Source organism: Schistocerca cancellata, chromosome 6 (genome assembly GCF_023864275.1).
Source record: "Schistocerca cancellata isolate TAMUIC-IGC-003103 chromosome 6, iqSchCanc2.1, whole genome shotgun sequence".
NCBI classification, from domain to species: Eukaryota; Metazoa; Arthropoda; class Insecta; order Orthoptera; family Acrididae; genus Schistocerca; species Schistocerca cancellata.
This window is the reverse complement of record NC_064631.1, coordinates 612,984,940-613,008,168: the sequence shown is the minus strand read 5'-3', so window position 1 is coordinate 613,008,168 and position 23,229 is coordinate 612,984,940. Positions and strand designations below refer to the sequence as shown.

General features: G+C 41.7%; 1 protein-coding gene across 1 annotated transcript in view; it reads right to left on the bottom strand.

The window, feature by feature from the left end:
• The window catches only part of LOC126088114 (uncharacterized), a 101,584-nt gene extending 81,190 nt beyond the window's left edge, over positions 1-20,394 (bottom strand). The window contains exon 1 of the mRNA XM_049906213.1: positions 20,279-20,394. Within this exon, the coding sequence (XP_049762170.1) occupies positions 20,279-20,348 (70 nt within the window). The 5' untranslated portion in view covers positions 20,349-20,394. The remainder of the gene's footprint in view (positions 1-20,278) is intronic.
• Between the last annotated feature and the right edge of the window lie 2,835 nt (positions 20,395-23,229).

Below are 23,229 nucleotides of genomic sequence, written 5' to 3'. Positions count from 1 at the left end.
ACGATTACAAGTGCAGAACTGGAGGGATGGTAGTGCAGAGTCTGAGGAGCAGTTGCAAGATGCATAGAGACTATCTAAAACCACGTTGGAATTTTACTGTAGGAGATAGGTTCGAGAAAGGTGAGTCGTTTCGAGATATGAGAGTGCCAGAAATATGATTCACTAGTGGCTGAAATCATTAAAAAAATTCTCCAGTGGATCCAACGGAGGTATGTAGCTGAATGGAAAGACTTGATTCCAAATCACAGACAGCATTTCTACCGGACAGCGTAGCACTACAGATATGTACATTTCTTACGACCTCAATCAGCACACCATCTACTGTTTGTGATCATTCTCAATCAAATATCGCCTAAACCCAGTAATGAATTTTCTTACTTCGTAGTGGGGGATGCGTGATATGTTCGCCTTGAGCATCAGGCTTGTAAAGTACGCGTGTGTGTTCCGACTTGTGAAAAGAAAATGACTATGTCAAGTCGTAAGGAAGTTATGGGTTTCACGTGGAATACTGCGATAGCAATGGATATGAAAGATTTTTCTTTACTTGAAAAACTATGTCTAGCCATAAGAATGGCACAGATATTTCAATTTCCTGAGCCACAGCCGTCTGCAGGGGGAATTTCTGAAGTTTCGCTCATTGTCAAATGTCGTGCAATTGAGACCGCAATCGTAATATTTAATTGTAAGTATAGCGATCAAATATACAAGAGGCCAGTTTCCTATGACGATTCTGTCTGGTGTGCGAGGAGTACCTCGTGGCTGTGGCCTATAGACGGAATGAGTCACGTTTCCAGCTAACGGCAGGAGTGGTATGCGTTGGACAGCCTTCGTGATCATGTGCGTTCTCCGTGGAAATTTGAGAAGATTCAATATCTATATGTGTTTGCACACGACCATTATTCCTTCCCATGTAAATTGTCCGGTTGACTGCTTCTGCACATTTATCGTCTTTATTTGGTTGGGAGAGCATCGATTGTAGTGTGTATTGTGTGCATCTACAGGGCTCCTGGGGAATATCTTCTGCTGCAAGGACTATATACGTTCCATGTGCTTCTGCTGCCAGTTTTCGTGGTGTATGTACGAGAGTCTCATGGTCGATACCCATATGCAGGATCCATAAGTGGTCATTTTGTATGGCACAGGGTACGAATTGTGTGTTTAATACAACAGTATGGTATGTGGTGCTATATAGCCGGGTTGGAGGTCGGTTTCAAGCTGAAAGCTTCCATCGTCAGTGATAGAGCAGTGTAAATGTGAAAGTGTGGTCAGTAGATGACTTTTGCAGGGTTTAACTGTCAGTGCAAATGGCGATCTGTACAAAATAATTTTGCTGCTGAAAGTCTCTTCTGCAGAAAAAAGTGGTTGACAGTGCTCCCACACCGACAACATCAGTAATTTGGTTATTAAATTCAGTAAGAGCCAACCGGAACACTCAATTCATTCACAAGACATCCTCTGTTCTGGGACATAGGAGTCTCTACAGACTGGTCCGAGCAAGATGGGGGCAAGGTATATGGAAAATTCTGGGAACAACGTGATGTCTCCTTTGTTCAAGTGTTCAAAGACAAGTTGAAGCAGACCTCCCATTGTAAGAGGTCCACGATTAAGGAATTTGTTGCTAGAGCACTCGGGCAGATGTAATTTCGATGGATTGCTCACGCGCTGCCTGCGATATGTAAGCTATAAGAGAATCTCACACCAGAGAGCAGTGTTGTCAGCAGTAGGAACTGTGTAGCAGTAGGAGTAGTAGTAGCAACGAGCAGTCGTGTGTATGGAGTTGGCTGGGCCGGTCGTGCGAGCGATGTGGTATAAGGTAAAAGCAGCGTCGCGCATATGTACAATTGTTATACAGGGTGATTCAAAAAGAATACCACAACTTTAGGAATTTAAAACTCTGCAACGACAAAAGGCAGAGCTAAGCACTATCTGTCGGCGAATTAAGGGAGCTATAAAGTTTCATTTAGTTGTACATTTGTTCGCTTCAGGCGCTGTTGACTAGGCGTCAGCGTCAGTTGATGCTAAGATGGCGACCGCTCAACAGAAAGCTTTTTGTGTTATTGAGTACGGCAGAAGTGAATCGACGACAATTCTTCAACGTGCATTTCGAACGAAGTATGGTGTTAAACCTCCTGATAGGTGGTGTATTAAACGTTGGTATAAACAGTTTACAGAGAATGGATGTTTGTGCAAAGGGAAAAGTTCTGGACGGCCGAGAAGGAGTGATGAAAATGTAGCACGCATCCAGCAAGCATTTGTTCGCAGCCCAAGAAAGTCGACTCGCAGAGCTAGCAGAGAGCTGCAAATTCCACAATCAACTGTATGGAGAGTCCTACGAAAAAGGTTAGTTATGAAACCTTATCGTCTGAAATTGGTTCAAGCACTGTCTGCAGCTGATAAGATTAAAAGAATCGATTTCTGTGATTTTATCCTTGCTCAAATGGAAACAGATGAATCTTTCGTTTCATAGATTCTGTTTAGTGATGAAGCAACTTTCCACACTAACGGGAAAGTCAACCGTCACAATGTCTGTATATAGGGCACTGAGAATCCGCGGGAAACAACTCAGTATAAACGTGACTCGCCTAAGGTGAACGTTTTCTGTGCCATTTCAGCCAATAAAGTTTTTGGTCCCTTTTTCTTCGAAGGTGCTACTGTAACTGGACTACAGTATCTGGAGATGTTAGAGAATTGGCTGTTCCCTCAGCTCGAACAAGAAGCACAACAATTCATATTTCAGCAGGATGGAGCGCCACCACATTGGCACTTATCTGTCTGTAACTACCTGAACGTCAACTACCCGAGGCGATGGATCGGCCGCCAGGCAGCCCGTGACAGAGCACTTCATCATTGGCCTCCAAGAAGCCCTTATCTTACCCCCTGCGATTTTTTCTTATGGGGGTATGTTAAGGATATGGTGTTTCGGCCACCTCTCCCAGCCACCATTGATGATTTGAAACGAGAAATAACAGCAGCTATCCAAACTGTTACGCCTGATATGCTACAGAGAGTGTGGGACGAGTTGGAGTATCGGGTTGATATTGCTCGAGTGTCTGGAGGGGGCCATATTGAACATCTCTGAACTTGTTTTTGAGTGAAAAAAAACCTTTTTAAATACTCTTTGTAATGATGTATGACAGAAGGTTATATTATGTTTCTTTCATTAAATACACATTTTTAAAGTTGTGGTATTATTTTTGAATCACCTTGTATTAAGTCCCACGTAAATGTTTTTTAAAAAAAATCTCTTAATAACAATTTTTCTTATAAAAATTAACTTTGACAATCATTCATCTCAATTTAAAGAATTTACTAATTTCTCCAATCCATGGTCATCCTGATTATTATAATGAAAAATCAGTTGTTTCTTTTTACATATGACAAATCTATCGGCCAGCACTGCACTGGGCTGTGCCAGAAAAATTTCTTATAGGAGCAGATATATATGCGTTATCCGGCGACCTTATTGAGGTAAGAATTTTCAATTTATTCAAAATGATCTTTCAGGGCCATGACGCAGCTCTGCTGACGTCCTAAATTGACCAGTTTAAATTCACAGTTAATTATTTAAAGGTTATCTATGAGTCACATTTTTTATTAGGAGATTAGTCACATTTTATTGTTCCAAGGTTACGGAAGTAAACTGTTGGTAGGTTACGCTAAATGTAAATGATATACATAATTTTTTTTTTTTACTGTTGGAAGGTTACACTTGTCGACAACCGGCCAGGATCGTATTTTTGTTGAGAAGTAGTCAGTTATATATCTGCTCTTATTTACTTAATGTTAAATGTAGTTTGTATCTGGCGCAACGCATTTACTAATTTGTCACTTCTTCTTTCACAGACCATCGACAATTTATTCCTCTTTGTTGTTATTGTATTTGTTCCATTTTTGCTTTGTCTTTGTTTGATTTTGTGCTTACCTTTTCACTTGTGAAGATGCTGCGAAAAACTGCTAACAGTACCTCGCGATGTGTAATGAGTGAAAAAGTCGACTTGAATAATTTGAGTGATAATACTAACGACACTCAGTGTCGTAATGATAATCCTCCAATTACCGATAATCAGTGCGTACCGACCACTAGTAATGATTTTAATCCTGATGATGTGCAAACGAATTCAATTTTGTCCACAGTAAATTTAACAATTGATGACGCGGCACGTTCCGTTACAATGAACGCTGCTCAGTTTGACACATCTGATTTGCAAAATTTACACAGTGATCAGATAAATGTTTACAACTAAGATGAACAATACACAGAAAACACGACAGATTTATTTGATTCCGATGTAGTGACCAACAGTTCACATGCGATTAGCAAACCTTTTCGTGAATCAGACAATGACCAAATTGTTACACAAAACGTGACACATGCAGAGACACCATCACACAGTACAGAGAATAGAGTCGGTAATTTTGGCATGGATCAAGTTGTGGCATTATTGATACAATTCAATGAAAAACAAGACAACAATTATAAACAACTTAACGAAAATCTCGAAACAATTGAATGAAAAACACGACAACCTTAATGAAAGTTTAAAAACAGTGGAATGAAAAACACGACAGGTCGATCAAACAAATTAATGAGAACTTTAAACAGATTAATGAACAGATTGCTGCCGTTGCCGTGCAATGTCATGATACTAAGGAACAATTACGTGAGGAAATTAAGGCTTGTGCTAGGAATAGTACTAAAGAAATTAGATCCGTTGCACAGGAATTATGTAATACGCATGCAGACACAAAAAAAAGTTTAAAAACAGTGGAATGAAAAACACGACAGGTCGATCAAACAAATTAATGAGAACTTTAAACAGATTAATGAACAGATTGCTGCCGTTGCCGTGCAATGTCATGATACTAAGGAACAATTACGTGAGGAAATTAAGGCTTGTGCTAGGAATAGTACTAAAGAAATTAGATCCGTTGCACAGGAATTATGTAATACGCATGCAGACACAAAAAAATTTACTTCGAGTTGAAATTAGTGCAGTTGCTAAATAATGTTCAGAAAATGCAACATAGTTACGCGACGAGTTTAAATAAATGTCAGCAGAACTTTCATGCTCACTGGATGCGAAAATAGACAAGAAATTTGACGAACAGAACACCCAAATTGACGAACGTTTTAATCACCACCTACAAAACAGTGAAACGCGTTACCGTAAATTTATACAGGAACAGAATAAGGTAAAGAAACAAGTCATGGGAACAATTACTACAGAGAGACAGGAAGATAAGCGTAAGTTATTTACGAAAGCAAAAAACATACGTAGACAACAACATTACTACAGTATCAGACGAAATCAATACTATCAAACAGTTGAACACAGAATTGCATGATGAAATCTCCGATCTTAAAACAAAAACAGACACACACGCAGTAGACTTTCAGACAATGACCAGCAGACTTGAACAATTGGAATTAATACAAGATCCTGATGCCATTAAAGCAGACGATAAGAAATTAAACAAAACCACACGTAAAATGCAAAAACAAATTAATGCTTGCGACACTAAAAATAACGATCAGGTAAAAGCACTGGCTGAAAAATATGATAAATTGGCCAGTCGTACTGACGTTATCGAAAATAACAATGACACCAAATCAGACGATACGTCACCAATTTCTTTCAAACACCCGAATTCCAAAATTTACAGCAGACGATCAGTAAGTTAGGCTCGTCCAATAATACATCACGTAGAAAATTGTCATCTTTACAGCACGAAGTGACAGAGATGAAAAATGTTTCAGACTCTAACACGACACAGCATACGCCACATTCCGAACATTTCTCACACTCACACAGCCTGTATAATTTAGGTAATTTACAGAGAGTACGTGACTTAGATTCTGAACAGTCACAGACAAACAGATTATCATACAATCCTGAACCTGTTCAGACATACAGAGACGATAATTTTGATTAAAAGCACTTTCTATCCGTGAGAACATTTAAGGTATTTAAGAATGACAGAACACAGATTCACCCCTATGATTGGATACAACAATTTAGCTTTGCTTTTCCGCCAGCTTGGCCCGTAACACACGAACTTGAATTTATTTGCAGTTTTTTGGAAGGCGAACCGGCAACTCGTATGCGACCGATCGCGAGACAATGCTACTCGGTAGAAGAATTTCAGAATGCTTTTCTGTCAGCGTACTGATCGAAGACGACACAGCGCGGAATCAAGGATCAATTAATTAGCTTACCGAATTATGAGAACTCAAATTTTCCCACTGTCACGCAATTTTTTGAACACATGGTCCAACAAAACCAGTACTTAAGTGAGCCATACAGCGAATCAGCACTTATCCCATTATGTATTTCTAAATTATCACGATCGTTAAGAGTATCACTTTTAACGGGTCAGCTGAAAGAAAATATTTCGGCATTCAGAGATCTGTTACAGCTTTTGGAAGTTCAGCAGTCAGACTATTCCTTCATAAACAAAAATTTTTCACATCATAACCAAGGCCAACAAGCATACGGCAATTACGATCAGCCACGCTATTTTAATAGCAAAGGTGATAGACGGTCCAGGAATGACAACCACCAGAACTTTAATAACAGACAAAATTTTAATTATCAGTATCCTCATAATTATCAGCAATAGTAAAGATGGTTTGGCAACATTAGAGGCTTTTCCCCACAATATCAACAGAACCAGTCGGTTAGGATACCTAACCAAGAATGTAGTCTGCAAGGTCAACCAAGCTTTAATGTTTCGCCGCCTACACGTATAGCGTCGGCTCCACCAAATAGTAACGCACAGCAACAAGGAAATCAGTATGTACAGAAAACACATCATTTCAATTCCTACCGCAACGCGCCGTTTAGTAATGACTGTCATAACAAACGTAAAAGTAAAGAGCATAGTTTTCAGAGTACATTTAATAACAGTAGGTCTTACCAGCAGCAGAATCTTCCACAACAACAGATTATCATGAATGAACCAGACAGTCTGTATCATCCCGAACCTAATACGTCAGGAAGAAATAACAGAACAGTACAAATAGTCGAAATGCCACAACATCCTCCTGCAAACAACAGCACGTCAGAAAGAATTTGACTAGATATAGTACAGGTTGCATCTTCCAGCAACGTAAGCAATACTTTTGACACACAGAATCTTGTTCACGAAAATGTTATTGCTTTTGACGACATCCGAGACACACTTTTACTTGAAAAACCAGTTATACAAAAAACCATTCCCCACCCTGTTTTTGAAGTAAAGATTGGGTCATCCACATTTTCAGCAGTAATCGATTCTGGATCACCTATGTCAGTTATAAATGTAGAAACTTTCAACGAATGTAACAAAGAGAATACCTATCTACTTTACCATTAGGCAAAACTTAAGTAAAGGGAGCAGTATCTGGTAAAGGAGTAGATGTAAAATTACAGACACACTTATCATTTTGTATTGCAGGTCATACGTTCCACTCAAATTTTTGGATTGTTCCCTTATTGACAACAGACGTTATTTTAGGTAAGAATTTTTTGGTACAACACGACGCAATTACTGACTTTCAAAATTCCTATTTAATGCTAAAGGATGAAAATGTACAACTGGCGTTAGAATTTCAGCACGCTTTATCTGCAGAAGAACAGGCAATTAATCGAACAGAGGTCATTTCTACGTCACGTAACACGGACTGTCATTCCACATTGTTCACAGATACGTACGTACACAACTACAATACACCAGACGAAGCCGACTATGACGTTATGCACATGATTTCAGAGAAAATAAAAGAGAGCAGTGTAAATACAGATGACGAACGCACTCAGCTACGCAAAATTCTTTTACAGCAAGCTCCTGTTTTTGACAACATCCCTGGTACTATGTCCGGTTTCATGTATGAATTTCAAGTTAAACAGTATGACACATTTAAAGCTAAACATTATTCTATTCCTTATATTCACAGAGAACAAGTTAAGAAAGAATTACGAGCTATGCTAGACCAAGGTATTATTGAACCGACAGTTAGTCCGTACATAAACCCACTCCACATTCTTAAGAAAAATGATGGTTCACTTCGACTAGTACTTGATTCGCGTCATGTCAACGACATTATTATTAATGAAACAGATCGCCCACAGACACAAGAAGAACTTTTACAGAAATTTCATGGTACTGCTATTTATTCCACATTAAATTTGAAATCGGGATTTTAGCAAATTCAGCTCCTTCCGAACTGCAGAAAGTACACAGCATTTCTCTGTTTTGGTGACTGTTATCAATTTTGCAAATTACCGTTCGGTTTAACAATTTCTTCAGCAGCGTTTATTCGCGGTTTAAATACTATACTTCTGACAGAACTTAAAGACAGAATCACAACATATGTAGACGAAATCCTTATCGCAGAAGCTAACTGGTCTGAACACAATTTGATTCTTGAACAACTGTTGCAAACTTTTCGTGCACAAGGACTCACCCGTTAATCTTAACAAATCGCTCTTTGGCAAAACTTCTATAAAATTTCTTGGACATGTAATTTCATCAGAAGGCATTGCGCCTGACCCCGAAAAACTTCAAGCTTTACGTGACATTACTGTTCCAACAACGAAGAAACAACTACGCAGCTTTCTTGGTTTAGTTAACTTTTTCCGTAAATTTATTCATTACTCTGTTTTAGACACTCCGAGATTATGCCAATTGACTGGTAAAAACGCTATATGGTCCTGGGATAGCCAAGCACAGTGTGAGTTTGTTAATCTGAAACATGCCTTGTTAAATGCAGCACTTTTATCGCACCCAGATCCTACCAGAAATTTTTCTATTACCACCGACAGTTCTAACACCGCTTTAGGCGTACATATTTTTCAGGAAATTGAAGAAGACGGCACTATAGTAATTAAAAACATCGCCTTTGCAAGTCGCATTCTGTCACTTGATGAACGCAATTATTCTGTTACAAAACTTGAAACTTTGTGTTATATGGGCATTTACTAGATTTAGGCATTTTCTTTATGGAAGACATACTACCGTTTACACAGATCATAGAGCAACACAGTTTTTACTTTCCGCTAAATTTACACATGACAGGTTAAAGCAGATGGAAACTTTATTTTACAATTGTTCACATTCCCGGTACACAAAATATTGTCGCAGACGCACTATCCCGTTCTCTCAGCAACTATCAGCAAGACATCGCAACGAACTTCTGCCAAGCAAATTTTAGCGTCATGTATATTGAACAAGTTGCATTTTAAAATTTCATTTCGTCGTCATTACGAGACACAGCACAAGAGCAGAGCAAAGACAACGTGTGGAAATAAATTAAACACCTTTGGCAAGATAGGAATAACGTTACCATTAGAAACCATTATACTGTACGCAAGAACATTCTGTTTCGCCACTCTCACCTGACAGCAACAACTGGTCGTTATGCATTCCTGACGAGCTTGTTAACAAAATAATTTGGTATACTCATTTAAGTTACGCACATTATGGAGCCAGAAAATGTTTTCTTATACTGAGACAGAACTGTTATTTTGCCAACATGGAGAAGCGTATTCGACGAGTTTTAGCGTCATGTAAAATGTGCCAGAAAGCTAAATCAGACACGATTTCACATATTGCTCCGTTACATCCCATTGTACCGATTAAATTGAGACACATGGCCGCTGTAGACATTTTTGGACAGATTCCCAGAACTAATAGAGGTTTTTGTTACATCTTTGTTGCTGTTGAACTCACTTCGAAATTTGTTACCTTCACTCCGTTACGCAAAGCTACTGCAAAATCTATTTCGAATGCATTTGTAAAACATTTTCTATTTCGTGTAGGGCATGTATTGAAAGTAATTTCCGACAATGGACCACAATTTCGATCTGCGTTATGGAAACGTATGTTACGAGCTAGAAACATTTCTCGGATCTATATATCTAGGTATCACGCTTCTTCGAACCCTTCTGAACGACTGATGAAAGAAATTGGTAAACTATGTAGAATATACTGCCATAAAAGACATATGATTGGGATATACACATACTCTCATTCCAGGATGTAATTAACTCCATACCAAATGAGTCTACTATGCTATCTCCGACTTTTATATTGAAAAATGTTGAACCACCCAACAAAAATAAAGAATTAGTATCTTTTCCTACATCTCGTTGACTACGCCACCATGAAATAATTGACATTGCGCTGAACAACATGAAACGTGCCGCAGAGCGCCGGAGAAGACAGCAAAAACAGGTTTTTACACGCCTTGACTTTTACATAGGACAGAAGATTTTAGTACGCACACATTATCTATCCAACAGAAGAAAGAGTAGATGCAGTAAATTTGAGCTTCTATACGCAGTTCCATATAGAATTCGCAGCATTCCTCACCCCAGTGTAGTACATGTCGAAACTTTGAAAACCAGAAAAAGCAAGGGCAATCACCATATTTCCAATATTAAACCCTTTATTGAATGAACATACTTTATGATTTATCACACTGTAATGCCATTTCTTGTTATTTATATGACCACTTATGCAATCATATCTATGTGACTACTTACAGATGATGATTACATTTTTTCTTGGCAGGTGGCCGGCAAGGTAAGGTTAGCAGGTCGCTTTTCTTGTCGTTACATATCAGACCGTGTATATTTTCCATTTTTTGGAGTATGTATGATTGTTTTCCTATGGAAAGTAGAATTTTTGTCTGTATGCACTATGAAATCTTTAAGACATAACAAACAACAGTTGACTTTAACATTTTTGCCTTATGATATCTCAATGTGTTGACTATTCTACATTTTTTGCTACTACAGTATGCTACTGTGTGTACATTTTCGCACGTGAAAACTGTCTATGTTTTTGACCTAATACGTTTTCTGTCATGCTGTATGCTTAGTCCTATCACCAGAAACAAGTTTTCATTTAATGGGTACATGATTTAAATGCAAGATATTAATCCTTAGTCATCATTTTCAGAAAGCCATACCGTGTAAAAGAACTAAGGTAAACAAACCGCAGTGGTTTACTATGAAATGGAAATTTTACCTTCGGAATGAACGAAAGAAAATGCAATACCTTGTAATGAAGAGTAAATGGATCAGAATTAACAAGCATTAACAAGAATATACTATACCCACTGTATGACAGCAGTCTTGACTAATTATTTTTCTTTCAGAATACGAGGGGATTGATGCAGGCTGTCAGACAGAACTACACATGTTAATTTTAGTGATGAAATATGCTAGAAGTAAGAAACTCCATAATATATGAAGTAATGAATGATAATGAATAGTTGTATGATGGAAATGGTAATGTGAATAACGAATAATTGTCTATTTTTTGCAGATGATAATAAATGATGATGAATAGTTATATGAAGTATATGGTAATATGAATAATGAAGTTTTTCTTTGCAGATGATAATAATGATGAAGTTTATATATTTTCTGTTAGTTAAGAAATCCTATGTAGTTATTTAAGTATTTGTTGCAGTTCCTTTTGACAGCATGTCTTATGTCACATAGTATAATGACTGAATGTTTTGGGAAAGACAGCTAGAGTACATACGTACTGAGTACACGTTTCATTACCTGTTAATTCGAAGTTTACAACTTTTCAGCATAATATGAATACATTTCTTCTTTCAGTCAATAATACACTTTATATTTTTTCCAGGAGTAGCTTTTCATGATATTAATATACTATAAGCAGTTAGTTATTAAACCTGTTCTAGTACTTGCATTTTTTTTACCCAGTTGTGTCTAACATTTATGAATGTGATCACATATATACTCGTCTCATAAACTTGCTACAGCTGACTCATGATGAATGATGTTTTAATCCTTACTTCCAGCAATAAGTCAAAAGCAAATATTTTCATGCCCCAGCAATTGACTGTCGATCCCAATGCAATGCATTGCTAGCACAAAAAATTTCTAGTCCTAAATATAATGGAAATTTTTCTGATGTATTGATTCCCTTATGTCTATGTATTATTGGACTAAACACCTTGAATACTAGTTCCAATGTCTTACATTTTAAATATGTCTTATGCCACTTGTATGATATCATATAAAAACACTAGCAGCTTGATGCTACACCCAATAACTCCTGTTTTGGTTGATGACTTCTGAATAATGCATAATAAATGCCTTATGTTTAGTAACTGGCCAATGAATGACAATGCTTACTGTAATGAGATGACTTATGCATAAATGCTATACCAATAATTACTGCAATGAGATGACTTATTAATAATGTTCTGTTACATTCCATAAATGCTATGCCAATGATTACTGTAATGACATGATTTACGCATGAATGCTATGCCAATAATTACTGTAGTAAGATGACTTATGAATGTTATGTAATACTCCACACATACTACATAAATGTTTAGTAACTAACCATTGAGTGGCAATAATTATGCAAATCAGTTGATACACTAGTGTAATTCCAAATGATGACTAGCATAAGACTTAATGTATCCTTCACCTTCTGACCTAATCACCACCAATTACTCCAATATCCGTATGTCCAGTTCATCTTCATGATCATGGAGCACTATATTTAGTTTTTGCACTAATTCTACGTTGATGTAAGAGTATGGATTCTACAAGAATGTGGTGTTTACATATCAAGCTGTCCACCACCTCGAACGATGGAGATGTTATTATGGTCGTACTGTTTGGTGTACCTAATGTACTACCAAAATGATAACATACAATACTAATACAACATTTCAGTGTCCTGGCTATACTGATAAATACTTCAGGGAAAAGAACTTCAGATTGTCTCACTTGGTGTTGTGCTTCTGTAGAAAGATATGGACTTTTAGTTCAGCTTTGTGCAACCCACTGTGTTACAACCATGATGCTATCCTTCCCATTCCTTTCCTAGTTCATGTAAAAATGCTGAAGACTTTTACAGTGCGTGTGCACTTTATTTCACTCCTTACTATGTTTAATTCATGTAAAAATTCTAAAGACTTTTACAGTGCATGTGCACTTTATTTCACTCGTTGGTATGTTTAATTTATGTAAAAATGCTGAAGACTTTTACAGTGCGTGTGCACTTTATTTCACTCCTTGCTATGTTTAATTCTTGTAAAAATGCTAAAGACTTTTACAGTGCATGTGCATTTTATTTCACTCCTTGGTATGTTTAATTCATGTAAAAATGCTAAAGAGTTTTACAGTGCGTGTGCACTTTATGTCATTTGTTAATGTATTTTGTACTCAGTGTGTGTGCACTCTATTTCATTTCTTAATATGTTCCATAGTCATATTAATTATCAATAATGTTATACATATGTATATACTCTGTGACTGTAGACTTAGTAAACTAAATAGATTATAGAAAAATTTGCTGCTCATGGCAAGTCCAATTGACTCACCATCGCTGCCAAATTTTCGCCCTCCCCAGTGGAAGGTTATGTAAGAGCTCTATGATTAAGGAATTTGTTGCTAGTGCATTCGAGCAGATGTAATTTCGATGGATTGTTCACGCACTGCCTGCGATATGTAAGCTATAAGAGAATCTCAGACCAGAGAGTAGTGCTGTCAGTAATAGGAACTGTGTAGCAGTTGTAGTAGTAGTAGTAGTAGTAGTAGTAATAGTAATAGTAGCGAGCAGACGTGTGTATGGAGTTGGCTGGGCCAGTCGTGCGAGCGATGTGGTATAAGGTAAAAGTAGCCTCGCGCATATGTACAATTGTTATATTAAGTCCCATGTAAATGTTTTAAAAATCTCTTAATAATAATTTTTCTTATAAAAATTAACTTTGACAATCACTCATCTCAATTTAAAGAATTTACTAATTTCTCCAATCCATGGTCATCCCGATTATTGTAAAGAAAAATCAGTTGTTTCTTTTTACATATGACAAATCTATCGGCCAGCATAGCACTGGGCTGTGCCAGAAAAATTTCTTATAGGAGCAGATATATATGCGTTATCCGGCGACCTTATTGAGGTAAGAATTTTCAATTTATTCAGAAAGATCTTTCAGGGCCATGACGCAGCACTGCTGACGTCCAAAATTTACCAGTTTAAATTCACAGTCAATTATTGAAAGGTTATAAGTGAGCCACAATTTTATTAAGAGATTAGTCATATTTTTACTATTTGTAGGTTAAGGAATTTTTTTGTGGGGAGGTTATACCATCTCTGGCAGGATGCTGTTCCTTGGGTGATGTGCCTCGTTAGGACCCTCAGGAAGAATGAATTCCGTGTTATGCCTAGTGAACTTGTCTGTACATCAGTGTACTGCATTATTTTGTGAACATGTCTGCAGGCTGTGCAATGCATTATGTCGACAGTTTATAATTAGTGAACGTGTTTGCATAACGTTTTACATGCATTATTTTGACAATTTATGAGTTATTTGGTTGTCTGTACATCAGCGTACTGCAATATTTCGGTAATTTACTAGTAGTTTGCAGGTCTGTAGGCTGTCCAATACATTATTTTTACAGTTTACAATTACTGAACGTGTTTGCAGGCATTATTTTGAAAGTTTATGAGTTTTTTGTGTGCCTGTACATCAGTGTACTGAATTATTTCCGCAATTTAGGAGTAGTTTGCAGGTCTAAAGGCTATGTATTGGGACCCCAAGCATGTCAGGGCGAGTGTTTTGTATCAGCATAATAAATAAATCACATTAAATCCATCCCTAAATAAATTTCTCCAACTTCCTACTGAAAATAAATAATGTACACTCCTTACTCTTTCCAGCAGCTGGACACAGACTGAGTCCTTACCTCGCCTGTTTTTCCCCAGACAGCCATCTTGGACTATGTCACTGGAGGGACGATAGCGCTCTTTGTTGGTGGTATTGTGTACTAGATCAGTCGAACTCCAGACCTCATGGGAACACAGTGGATGGAGCTAGTGCCAATGACAGCTCCAATTGTTTAAATATACAATGCTTGCTATATAAAGACTTACATCCATCCTGTCCAGCAGCCCAGCATGGATGAGTCTTTTTCCCGCCCGTTCCAAGGTAGAGGTGGTGCTTGGATGACTTAGGTTAGTGGAGGTATCCCAAGTGACCTATTTTCGAGCCTAAATTTTTCCGCCGTTCTGTTAGGTTAGTGGAGGTAGCTCAATTGACCTATTTTCATGCCCAGATTTTAACGCCATTTCCTGGGGAGAGGGATTGGGAGGGAGAGGGCACGGGGGAGGGGAGGGGATTAGGTTAGTGGAGGTAGCCCAGTCGACCTATTTTCCCATCAACATTTGAACTTCCCACCATGACGTCATTGCGACATTCTCAAATCTATTGTCGAAACCTTGACTCCTCCATCTTGAATAAATTTGGCAACAGTGCAACATGGGGTGACACCGCACTTGCCCTACTTCTAGTGTGTATTGGAGGAATGTACTCTACAAGACATCCTGCATAGTCACTTGCTTGCAGGAGGAATGAGTTTTCGTCTCTGAACACCACAGCACATTATTCCATCTTCTAAGTGATCCTCTGACAGCGCCAGTTGAGCCATGCAATCGGTGCTGCGGCGTGAGTGGAAGTCTAGCTAAAGGTGAGCTTGCCGTAGTTCAACTACTAATAACTGGTTCACAACAGTTCGTTTTGACACATCTTGGTTCACAAGCCATTTCTCTGTGCTGTGGTAGCTGTGTGGTCTGCTACTGCTGCCCTGGCAGGCGTCTGTACTGGGTGGACTTCCAGAGCATCGTCCAATGGGTGTGAGAATATTCACATGATTACTGATACCACCATCTTTTTACCACTGACACAGCATGTCCAGCTTGTGTGGCTATTCCCCAACAGGACCACCTACCCTCCTCCACCACTCCGAAGGTCACAGTTTGACCTGTTTCTAACTCATGCAGTTGGCTGTGGAAAGGATGAGTGTGTGTCCATGGAATGATTGCCTACTTGCTTCACACGTTTGCAGTACACTGTGCCTTCTGGCTGTGAACATTCCATATTAAATGGTAGTCACGGATGGCATACTGGTAGCTATACCACTGCGCTATCTGTAGGCGGACGACGTTGAAACTACACTCCTGGAAATTGAAATAAGAACACCGTGAATTCATTGTCCCAGGAAGGGGAAACTTTATTGACACATTCCTGGGGTCAGATACATCACATGATCACACTGACAGAACCACAGGCTCATAGACACAGGCAACAGAGCATGCACAATGTCGGCACTAGTACAGTGTATATCCACCTTTCGCAGCAATGCAGGCTGCTAATCTCCCATGGAGACGATCGTAGAGATGCTGGATGTAGTCCTGTGGAACGGCTTGCCATGCCATTTCCACCTGGCGCCTCAGTTGGACCAGCGTTCGTGCTGGACGTGCAGACCGCGTGAGACGACGCTTCATCCAGTCCCAAACATGCTTAATTGGGGACAGATCCGGAGATCTTGCTGGCCAGGGTAGTTGACTTACACCTTCTAGAGCACGTTGGGTGGCACGGGATACATGCGGACGTGCATTGTCCTGTTGGAACAGCAAGTTCCCTTGCCGGTCTAGGAATGGTAGAACGATGGGTTCGATGACGGTTTGGATGTACCGTGCACTATTCAGTGTCCCCTCGACGATCACCAGTGGTGTACGGCCAGTGTAGGAGATCGCTCCCCACACCATGATGCCGGGTGTTGGCCCTGTGTGCCTCGGTCGTATGCAGTCCTGATTGTGGCGCTCACCTGCACGGCGCCAAACACGCATACGACCATCATTGGCACCAAGGCAGAAGCGACTCTCATCGCTGAAGACGACACGTCTCCATTCGTCCCTCCATTCACGCCTGTCGCGACACCACTGGAGGCGGGCTGCACGATGTTGGGGCGTGAGCGGAAGACGGCCTAACGGTGTGCGGGACCGTAGCCCAGCTTCATGGAGACGGTTGCGAATGGTCCTCGCCGATACCCCAGGAGCAACAGTGTCCCTAATTTGCTGGGAAGTGGCGGTGCGGTCCCCTACGGCACTGCGTAGGATCCTACGGTCTTGGCGTGCATCCGTGCGTCGCTGCGGTCCGGTCCCAGGTCGACGGGCACGTGCACCTTCCGTCGACCACTGGCGACAACATCGATGTACTGTGGAGACCTCACGCCCCACGTGTTGAGCAATTCGGCGGTACGTCCACCCGGCCTCCCGCATGCCCACTATACGCCCTCGCTCAAAGTCCGTCTACTGCACATACGGTTCACGTCCACGCTGTCGCGGCACGCTACCAGTGTTAAAGACTGCGATGGAGCTCCGTATGCCACGGCAAACTGGCTGACACTGACGGCGGCGGTGCACAAATGCTGCGCAGCTAGCGCCATTCGACTGCCAACACCGCGGTTCCTGGTGTGTCCGCTGTGCCGTGCGTGTGATCATTGCTTGTACAGCCCTCTCGCAGTGTCCGGAGCAAGTATGGTGGGTCTGACACACCGGTGTCAATGTGTTCTTTTTTCCAGCGACGCACGGATGCACGCCAAGACCGTAGGATCCTACACAGTGCCGTAGGGGACCGCACCGCCACTTCCCAGCAAATTAGGGACACTGTTGCTCCTGGGGTATCGGCGAGGACCATTCGCATCCGTCTCCATGAAGCTGGGCTACGGTCCCGCACACCGTTAGGCCGTCTTCCGCTCACGCCCCAACATCGTGCAGCCCGCCTCCAGTGGTGTCGCGACAGGCGTGAATGGAGGGACGAATGGAGACGTGTCGTCTTCAGCGATGAGAGTCGCTTCTGCCTTGGTGCCAATGATGGTCGTATGCGTGTTTGGCGCCGTGCAGGTGAGCGCCACAATCAGGACTGCATATGACCGAGGCACACAGGGCCAACACTCGGCATCATGGTGTGGGGAGCGATCTCCTACACTGGCCGTACACCACTGGTGATCGTCGAGGGGACACTGAATAGTGCACGGTACATCCAAACCGTCATCGAACCCATCGTTCTACCATTCCTAGACCGGCAAGGGAACTTGCTGTTCCAACAGGACAATGCACGTCCGCATGTATCCCGTGCCACCCAACGTGCTCTAGAAGGTGTAAGTCAACTACCCTGGCCAGCAAGATCTCCGGATCTGTCCCCCGTTGAGCATGTTTGGGACTGGATGAAGCGTCGTCTCACGCGGTCTGCACGTCCAGCACGAACGCTGGTCCAACTGAGGCGCCAGGTGGAAATGGCATGGCAAGCCGTTCCACAGGACTACATCCAGCATCTCTACGATCGTCTCCATGGGAGAATAGCAGCCTGCATTGCTGCGAAAGGTGGATATACACTGTACTAGTGCCGACATTGTGCATGCTCTGTTGCCTGTGTCTATGTGCCTGTGGTTCTGTCAGTGTGATCATGTGATGTATCTGACCCCAGGAATGTGTCAATAAAGTTTCCCCTTCCCGGTACAATGAATTCACGGTGTTCTTATTTCAATTTCCAGGAGTGTATTATCAGTACATCTACTACCCCGAAGGTGGCGTATGCCATCATCAGATCAAAATCGACGTCGTCTTTCCAGGTGTACTAATTTTTTCCGGCAGTATATTTGAACAATACGATGTGCTCAAGATGTTCACCACTAACCTTGTAGCCAGATGGTTCACATGGCTCGGAGCACTATGGGACTTAACACCTGAGGTCATCAGTCCTCTAGAACTTAGAACAACTTAAACATAATTAACCTAAGGACATCACACACATCCAGGCCTGAGGCAAGATTCGAACCTGCCACCGTAGCTGTCGCGTGGTTCCAGACTGAAGCGCCTAGAACCGCTCAGCCACACCGGCCAGCCTTGTAGCCGGAGGCTGTCAAGTTAGTCTTTGTTATGGACATTATTTAACCATATTTCCTGTCCACGAAACCGAGGGTCAGTCAGTAGGCCTCACAAGGGTAGGACAGGTGTCATGGGCCCTTGGGATGGAGCTGAGATTTTAAAAGTGTTACGCTTATGATGTCGGGAGTGAGTGATCTGATCCTCAGTGATCAATGTCGCTGTTTTCCTTTTCATTGTTAGATGGGGAGTGACTCAATGACAGACGATGTAATTGTTCATTTTATGCTGTTATAATTCACAAAATTGTTAGGTAAAACTTATGTAAACCTTAGATTCACAATTTGTAAGTGTTCGCCTAAGCCAGCGGCGTAATAAGACTAGTCAGTGAAGACCAAAAAACGTAGGATGTGGGAAATAATTACTAGAGTGTAGATATTTGTATAGTGGCAGGGAGTGCCACGAATAACACACTAGGAATCCTGACCAGTGGGGGCTAACTGGGGAAGTGGGGGGTGCATCTGAAGATCACTTTGTACGTTTTTCTTGGTTAAGTCGGAAACCATGGCCCCTAGCGAAGACGTGTTCCAGTACTAAACTTAACTACATTAAATTTCATATAAAAAGTTCCTGTTAATTTCTTCTGTACGAGCGACAGAATACTAAAACCTTGCGCGGGTTTGTGGAGGCCACCTATTACATTGCGGGTTGCCTAGAACGGCAGCGGTAGGGGCAGCTGAATCGCCCTATACAGCAGCCATTGAAATGCGGAACAGTATCTAAGGTAAATGTCTGCAGTTCCTAATAACCAGACTGTTAACGCTAGCCTTTCTTCAGTTTATGTTGGTCGCCGGTAATTAGTGTTCTCCTTTTAAATTTCCTCTTCAGTTGTAATAGGAAGCTAGTGAAAAGCGTCAGTCGACATATGTGCAAAGTTGCGGACTAATGATAAGGAGAGCTGGAACTGCGATTCAGTATTGAGTGCATTACCTCCACGGTTTCACATTTCGTACAAAATGAGACATCTAAGTTCTTCTTTTCGCCGGCCGGGGTGGCCGAGCGGTTCTACGCGCTACAGTCTGGAACCGCGCGACCGCTACGGTCGCAGATTCGGATCCTGCCTTGGGCATGGGTGTGTGTGTGATGTCCTTAGGTTAGTTAGGTTTAAGTAGTTCTAAGTTCTAGGGGACTGATGACCTCAGAAGTTAAGTCCCATAGTGCTCAGAGCCATTCTTCTTTTCCTACCCGGTTGTGCTCACTTCGTCAAAACGAGGACGCTCGCCATGAGAAATAATCGTCTGTGAATATCAAAGTCTTGGATCGTGGCTGTAACTATACGGACTCGTATCCTGTGTGATGGTTATTAGCGTCATAAATTAATAACGCGCTGTTTATAGGCTACGTGAGTTATCTCGTGTTGTCTTTCGTTCCTACTAGCATAAACGTTTGGTCACAGATAAAAGCGACTGCTCATTCGCTTGTGTTCGCTTCCGTGATCTCCGGTGGTGAGTCTTCGCCCGTGCTACCGAAGTTTCATGGACGATGACGAGAAGGAATGCTGCTTACTCACCTAGGGAGTAGACATGCGCTGTTTGATGCGTCAGCAGAAGAAGCAGTAGGTGGTCCCACACGTCAGCCATGTCTGCCCTTCACATGGAGACTACTGGGTCCTCGACAGCCGCCCATACACGCCTGCTATCTCCATAGGCGCCTTGCACTTTTTGCTAGGTGAGATGATTCATCTCACAGATAGCCGCTGATAAGTGGCCTCTGCGCAGAAGCCAGCGCTGTTGGTGCGATTTCATTCTGAAATGTCACCACAGTTATCAGCTATCAGAAGGAAGACTACGTTTCGCCGTTCCGTAAACGACGTCGTCGTTACAAAGGGAAAACTAGAGCCGACTGGGGAATGGTGCGAAAAAAGTCGGCCGGGCCCTTCACGAAGGAAGCATCGCGACCTGCTCTGCAAACGATTTAGGAAAGCAGCAAAAGACCAAAATTTGGGTGGCTGGACGAAGATTTGGACTGTCGTCACCCTGAATAAGATTCTAGTGTCTTACAGCTTACAAGGAAATAATCCAGTCCGACAAGTCGAAACCTACCCTGAAATTTTTCACACAGAAAGAATACACCGAGAGAAATGCACTATCAAAATTTTGGCTGCTAAGGCGCACTACAAGTATTTTTTAAAAAATATTAAAGTTACTCATTCTTGCTGCACGAAGAACCGCATAAAACAGCTGTTTGTACAATTCTACTGCCCGACACACGAATCTGCAAGTAAGCAGAAGTAGCCGTGACAAGAGGACGTAGAACAAGCCATAATGGGCACACGCGAGTGTTAAGCACTTAAACCACACCAAAAATGTCTCAAATCATTAGTTTATTGAATATCTCGCAGTTCATATCGACAGCTAAGCTGTTACAGATGCAGTTGTTACATAAATAACTAGCAGGAGAAAGAAAATCGAAGTACTGTATAAGGTTACATTACAGACGATTTCCATCAGTCGGGGCTTTGATTTGTTGACATTAAATATTTTATCCTGCCCCCATGAACCATGGACCTTGCCGTTGGTGAGGAGGCTTGCGTGCCTCAGCGATAGAGATAGCCGTATCGTAGGTGCAACCACAACGGAGAGGTAGCTGTTGAGAAGCCAGGCAAACATGTGTTTCTGAAGAGGGGGCAGCAGCCTTTTCAGTAGTCGTAGGGGCAGCAGTTTAGATGATTGACTGAACTGGCCTTGTAACATCAACCAAACCTGCAACTCGAATTGTGAACGGCTGAAACCAAGGGGAAACGACAGCCGCAAGTTTCCCGAGAGCATGCTGATTCATTGCATGGTTAAATGATGATGACGTCCTCTGGGTAAAATATTCCAGAGGTAAAATAGTATCCCATCCGAATTTCCGAACGGAGACTAATCAGGAGGACGTCGTTATCGGGAGAAACAGAACTGGCATTCTACACTTAGGAGCGTGGAATGTCAGGTCCCTTATTGGACAGATAGTTTAGAAAATTTAAAAATGGAAATGGATAGGTTAATCGAAATTAGGGAAATTCTGTGGCAGGACTAACAGGACTTCTGGCCAGGTGAATACAAGGTTATAAATCGTCGATCTAATAATGAATAGGAAAATAGGAATGCGCGTAAGCTAGTATGAAGAGCATAGTGAACGCATTATTGTAGCCAAGAGAGACACGAAGCCCACATCCACCACAGTAGTACAAGTTTATATGCCAACTAGCTCCGCAGATGACGAGGAGATTGAAGAAATGTATCATGAGACAAAATAAAATAGTCAGATAGTTAAGAGAGACGACAATTTGTCATCAGGGACTGGAAATCTAAAGTAGGGAAAGGAAGAAAAGGAAAAATAGTACGGGAATGTGGGTTGAGGGAATGGAATGAGAGGAAGCCTCCTGGTAGAATTTTGCACAGAGCATTATTTAGGAATCATCAAAGCAGGTTGTATATGAAGATGTTTCAGACTGATTATACACTGAAGAGCCAAAGAAACTGGTATACCTGCCTGATATCATGTAGGGCCCCCACGAACACGCAGAAGTTGCCGCGAAACGACGTGGCATGGATTCGACTGATGTCTGAAGTAGTGCTGGAGGGAATTGACATCATGAATCCTGCAGGACTGTCCATAAATCCGTAAAAGTACGAGGGGTGGAGATCTCTTCTGAACAGCACGTTGCAAGGCATCCCAGATATGCTCAATAGTGTTCATGTCTGGGGAGTTTAGTGGCCAGCGGAAGTGTTTAAACTCAAAAGAGTGTTCCTGGAGCCACTCTGCAGCAATTCTGGACGTGTAAGGTGTCGCATTGTCCTGCTGGAATTGCCCGAGTCCGTCGGAATACACAATGAACATGAATAGATATAGGTGATCAGACAGGATGCTTACATACGTGTCACCTGTCAGAGTCGTATCTAGACGTATCGGAGGTCCCATATCACTCCAACTGCACACGCCCCACACCATTACAGAGTCTCCGCCGGCTTGAACAGTCCCCTGCTGACATGCAGGGTCCATGGATTCATGAGGTAGTCTCCATACCCGTATACGCCCATCTGCTCGATACAATTCGAAACGAGACCTCTCCGACCAGGCAACATGTTTCCAGTCATCAACAGTCCAATGTCGGTGTTGACGGACTTAAGCGAAGCATAACGCTTTGCGTCGTGCAGTCATCAAGGGTACACGAGTGGGCCTTCGGCTCCGAAAGCCCCTACCGATGATGTTTCGTTGAATAGTTCGCATGTTGACACTTACTGACGGCCCATCATAGAAATCTGCAGCAGTTTGAGGTAGGGTGGCACTTCTGTTACGTTGAACGATTATCCTCAGTCGTCATTGGTCCCGTTCTTGCAGGATCTTTTTCCGGCCGCAGCGATGTCGGTGATTTGGTGTTTTACCGAATTCCTGACATTCAGTGTACACTCGTGAAATTGTCGTTCGAAAAAATCTCCACGTCATCGCTACTTCGGTGACGCGCTAACTACAACACCA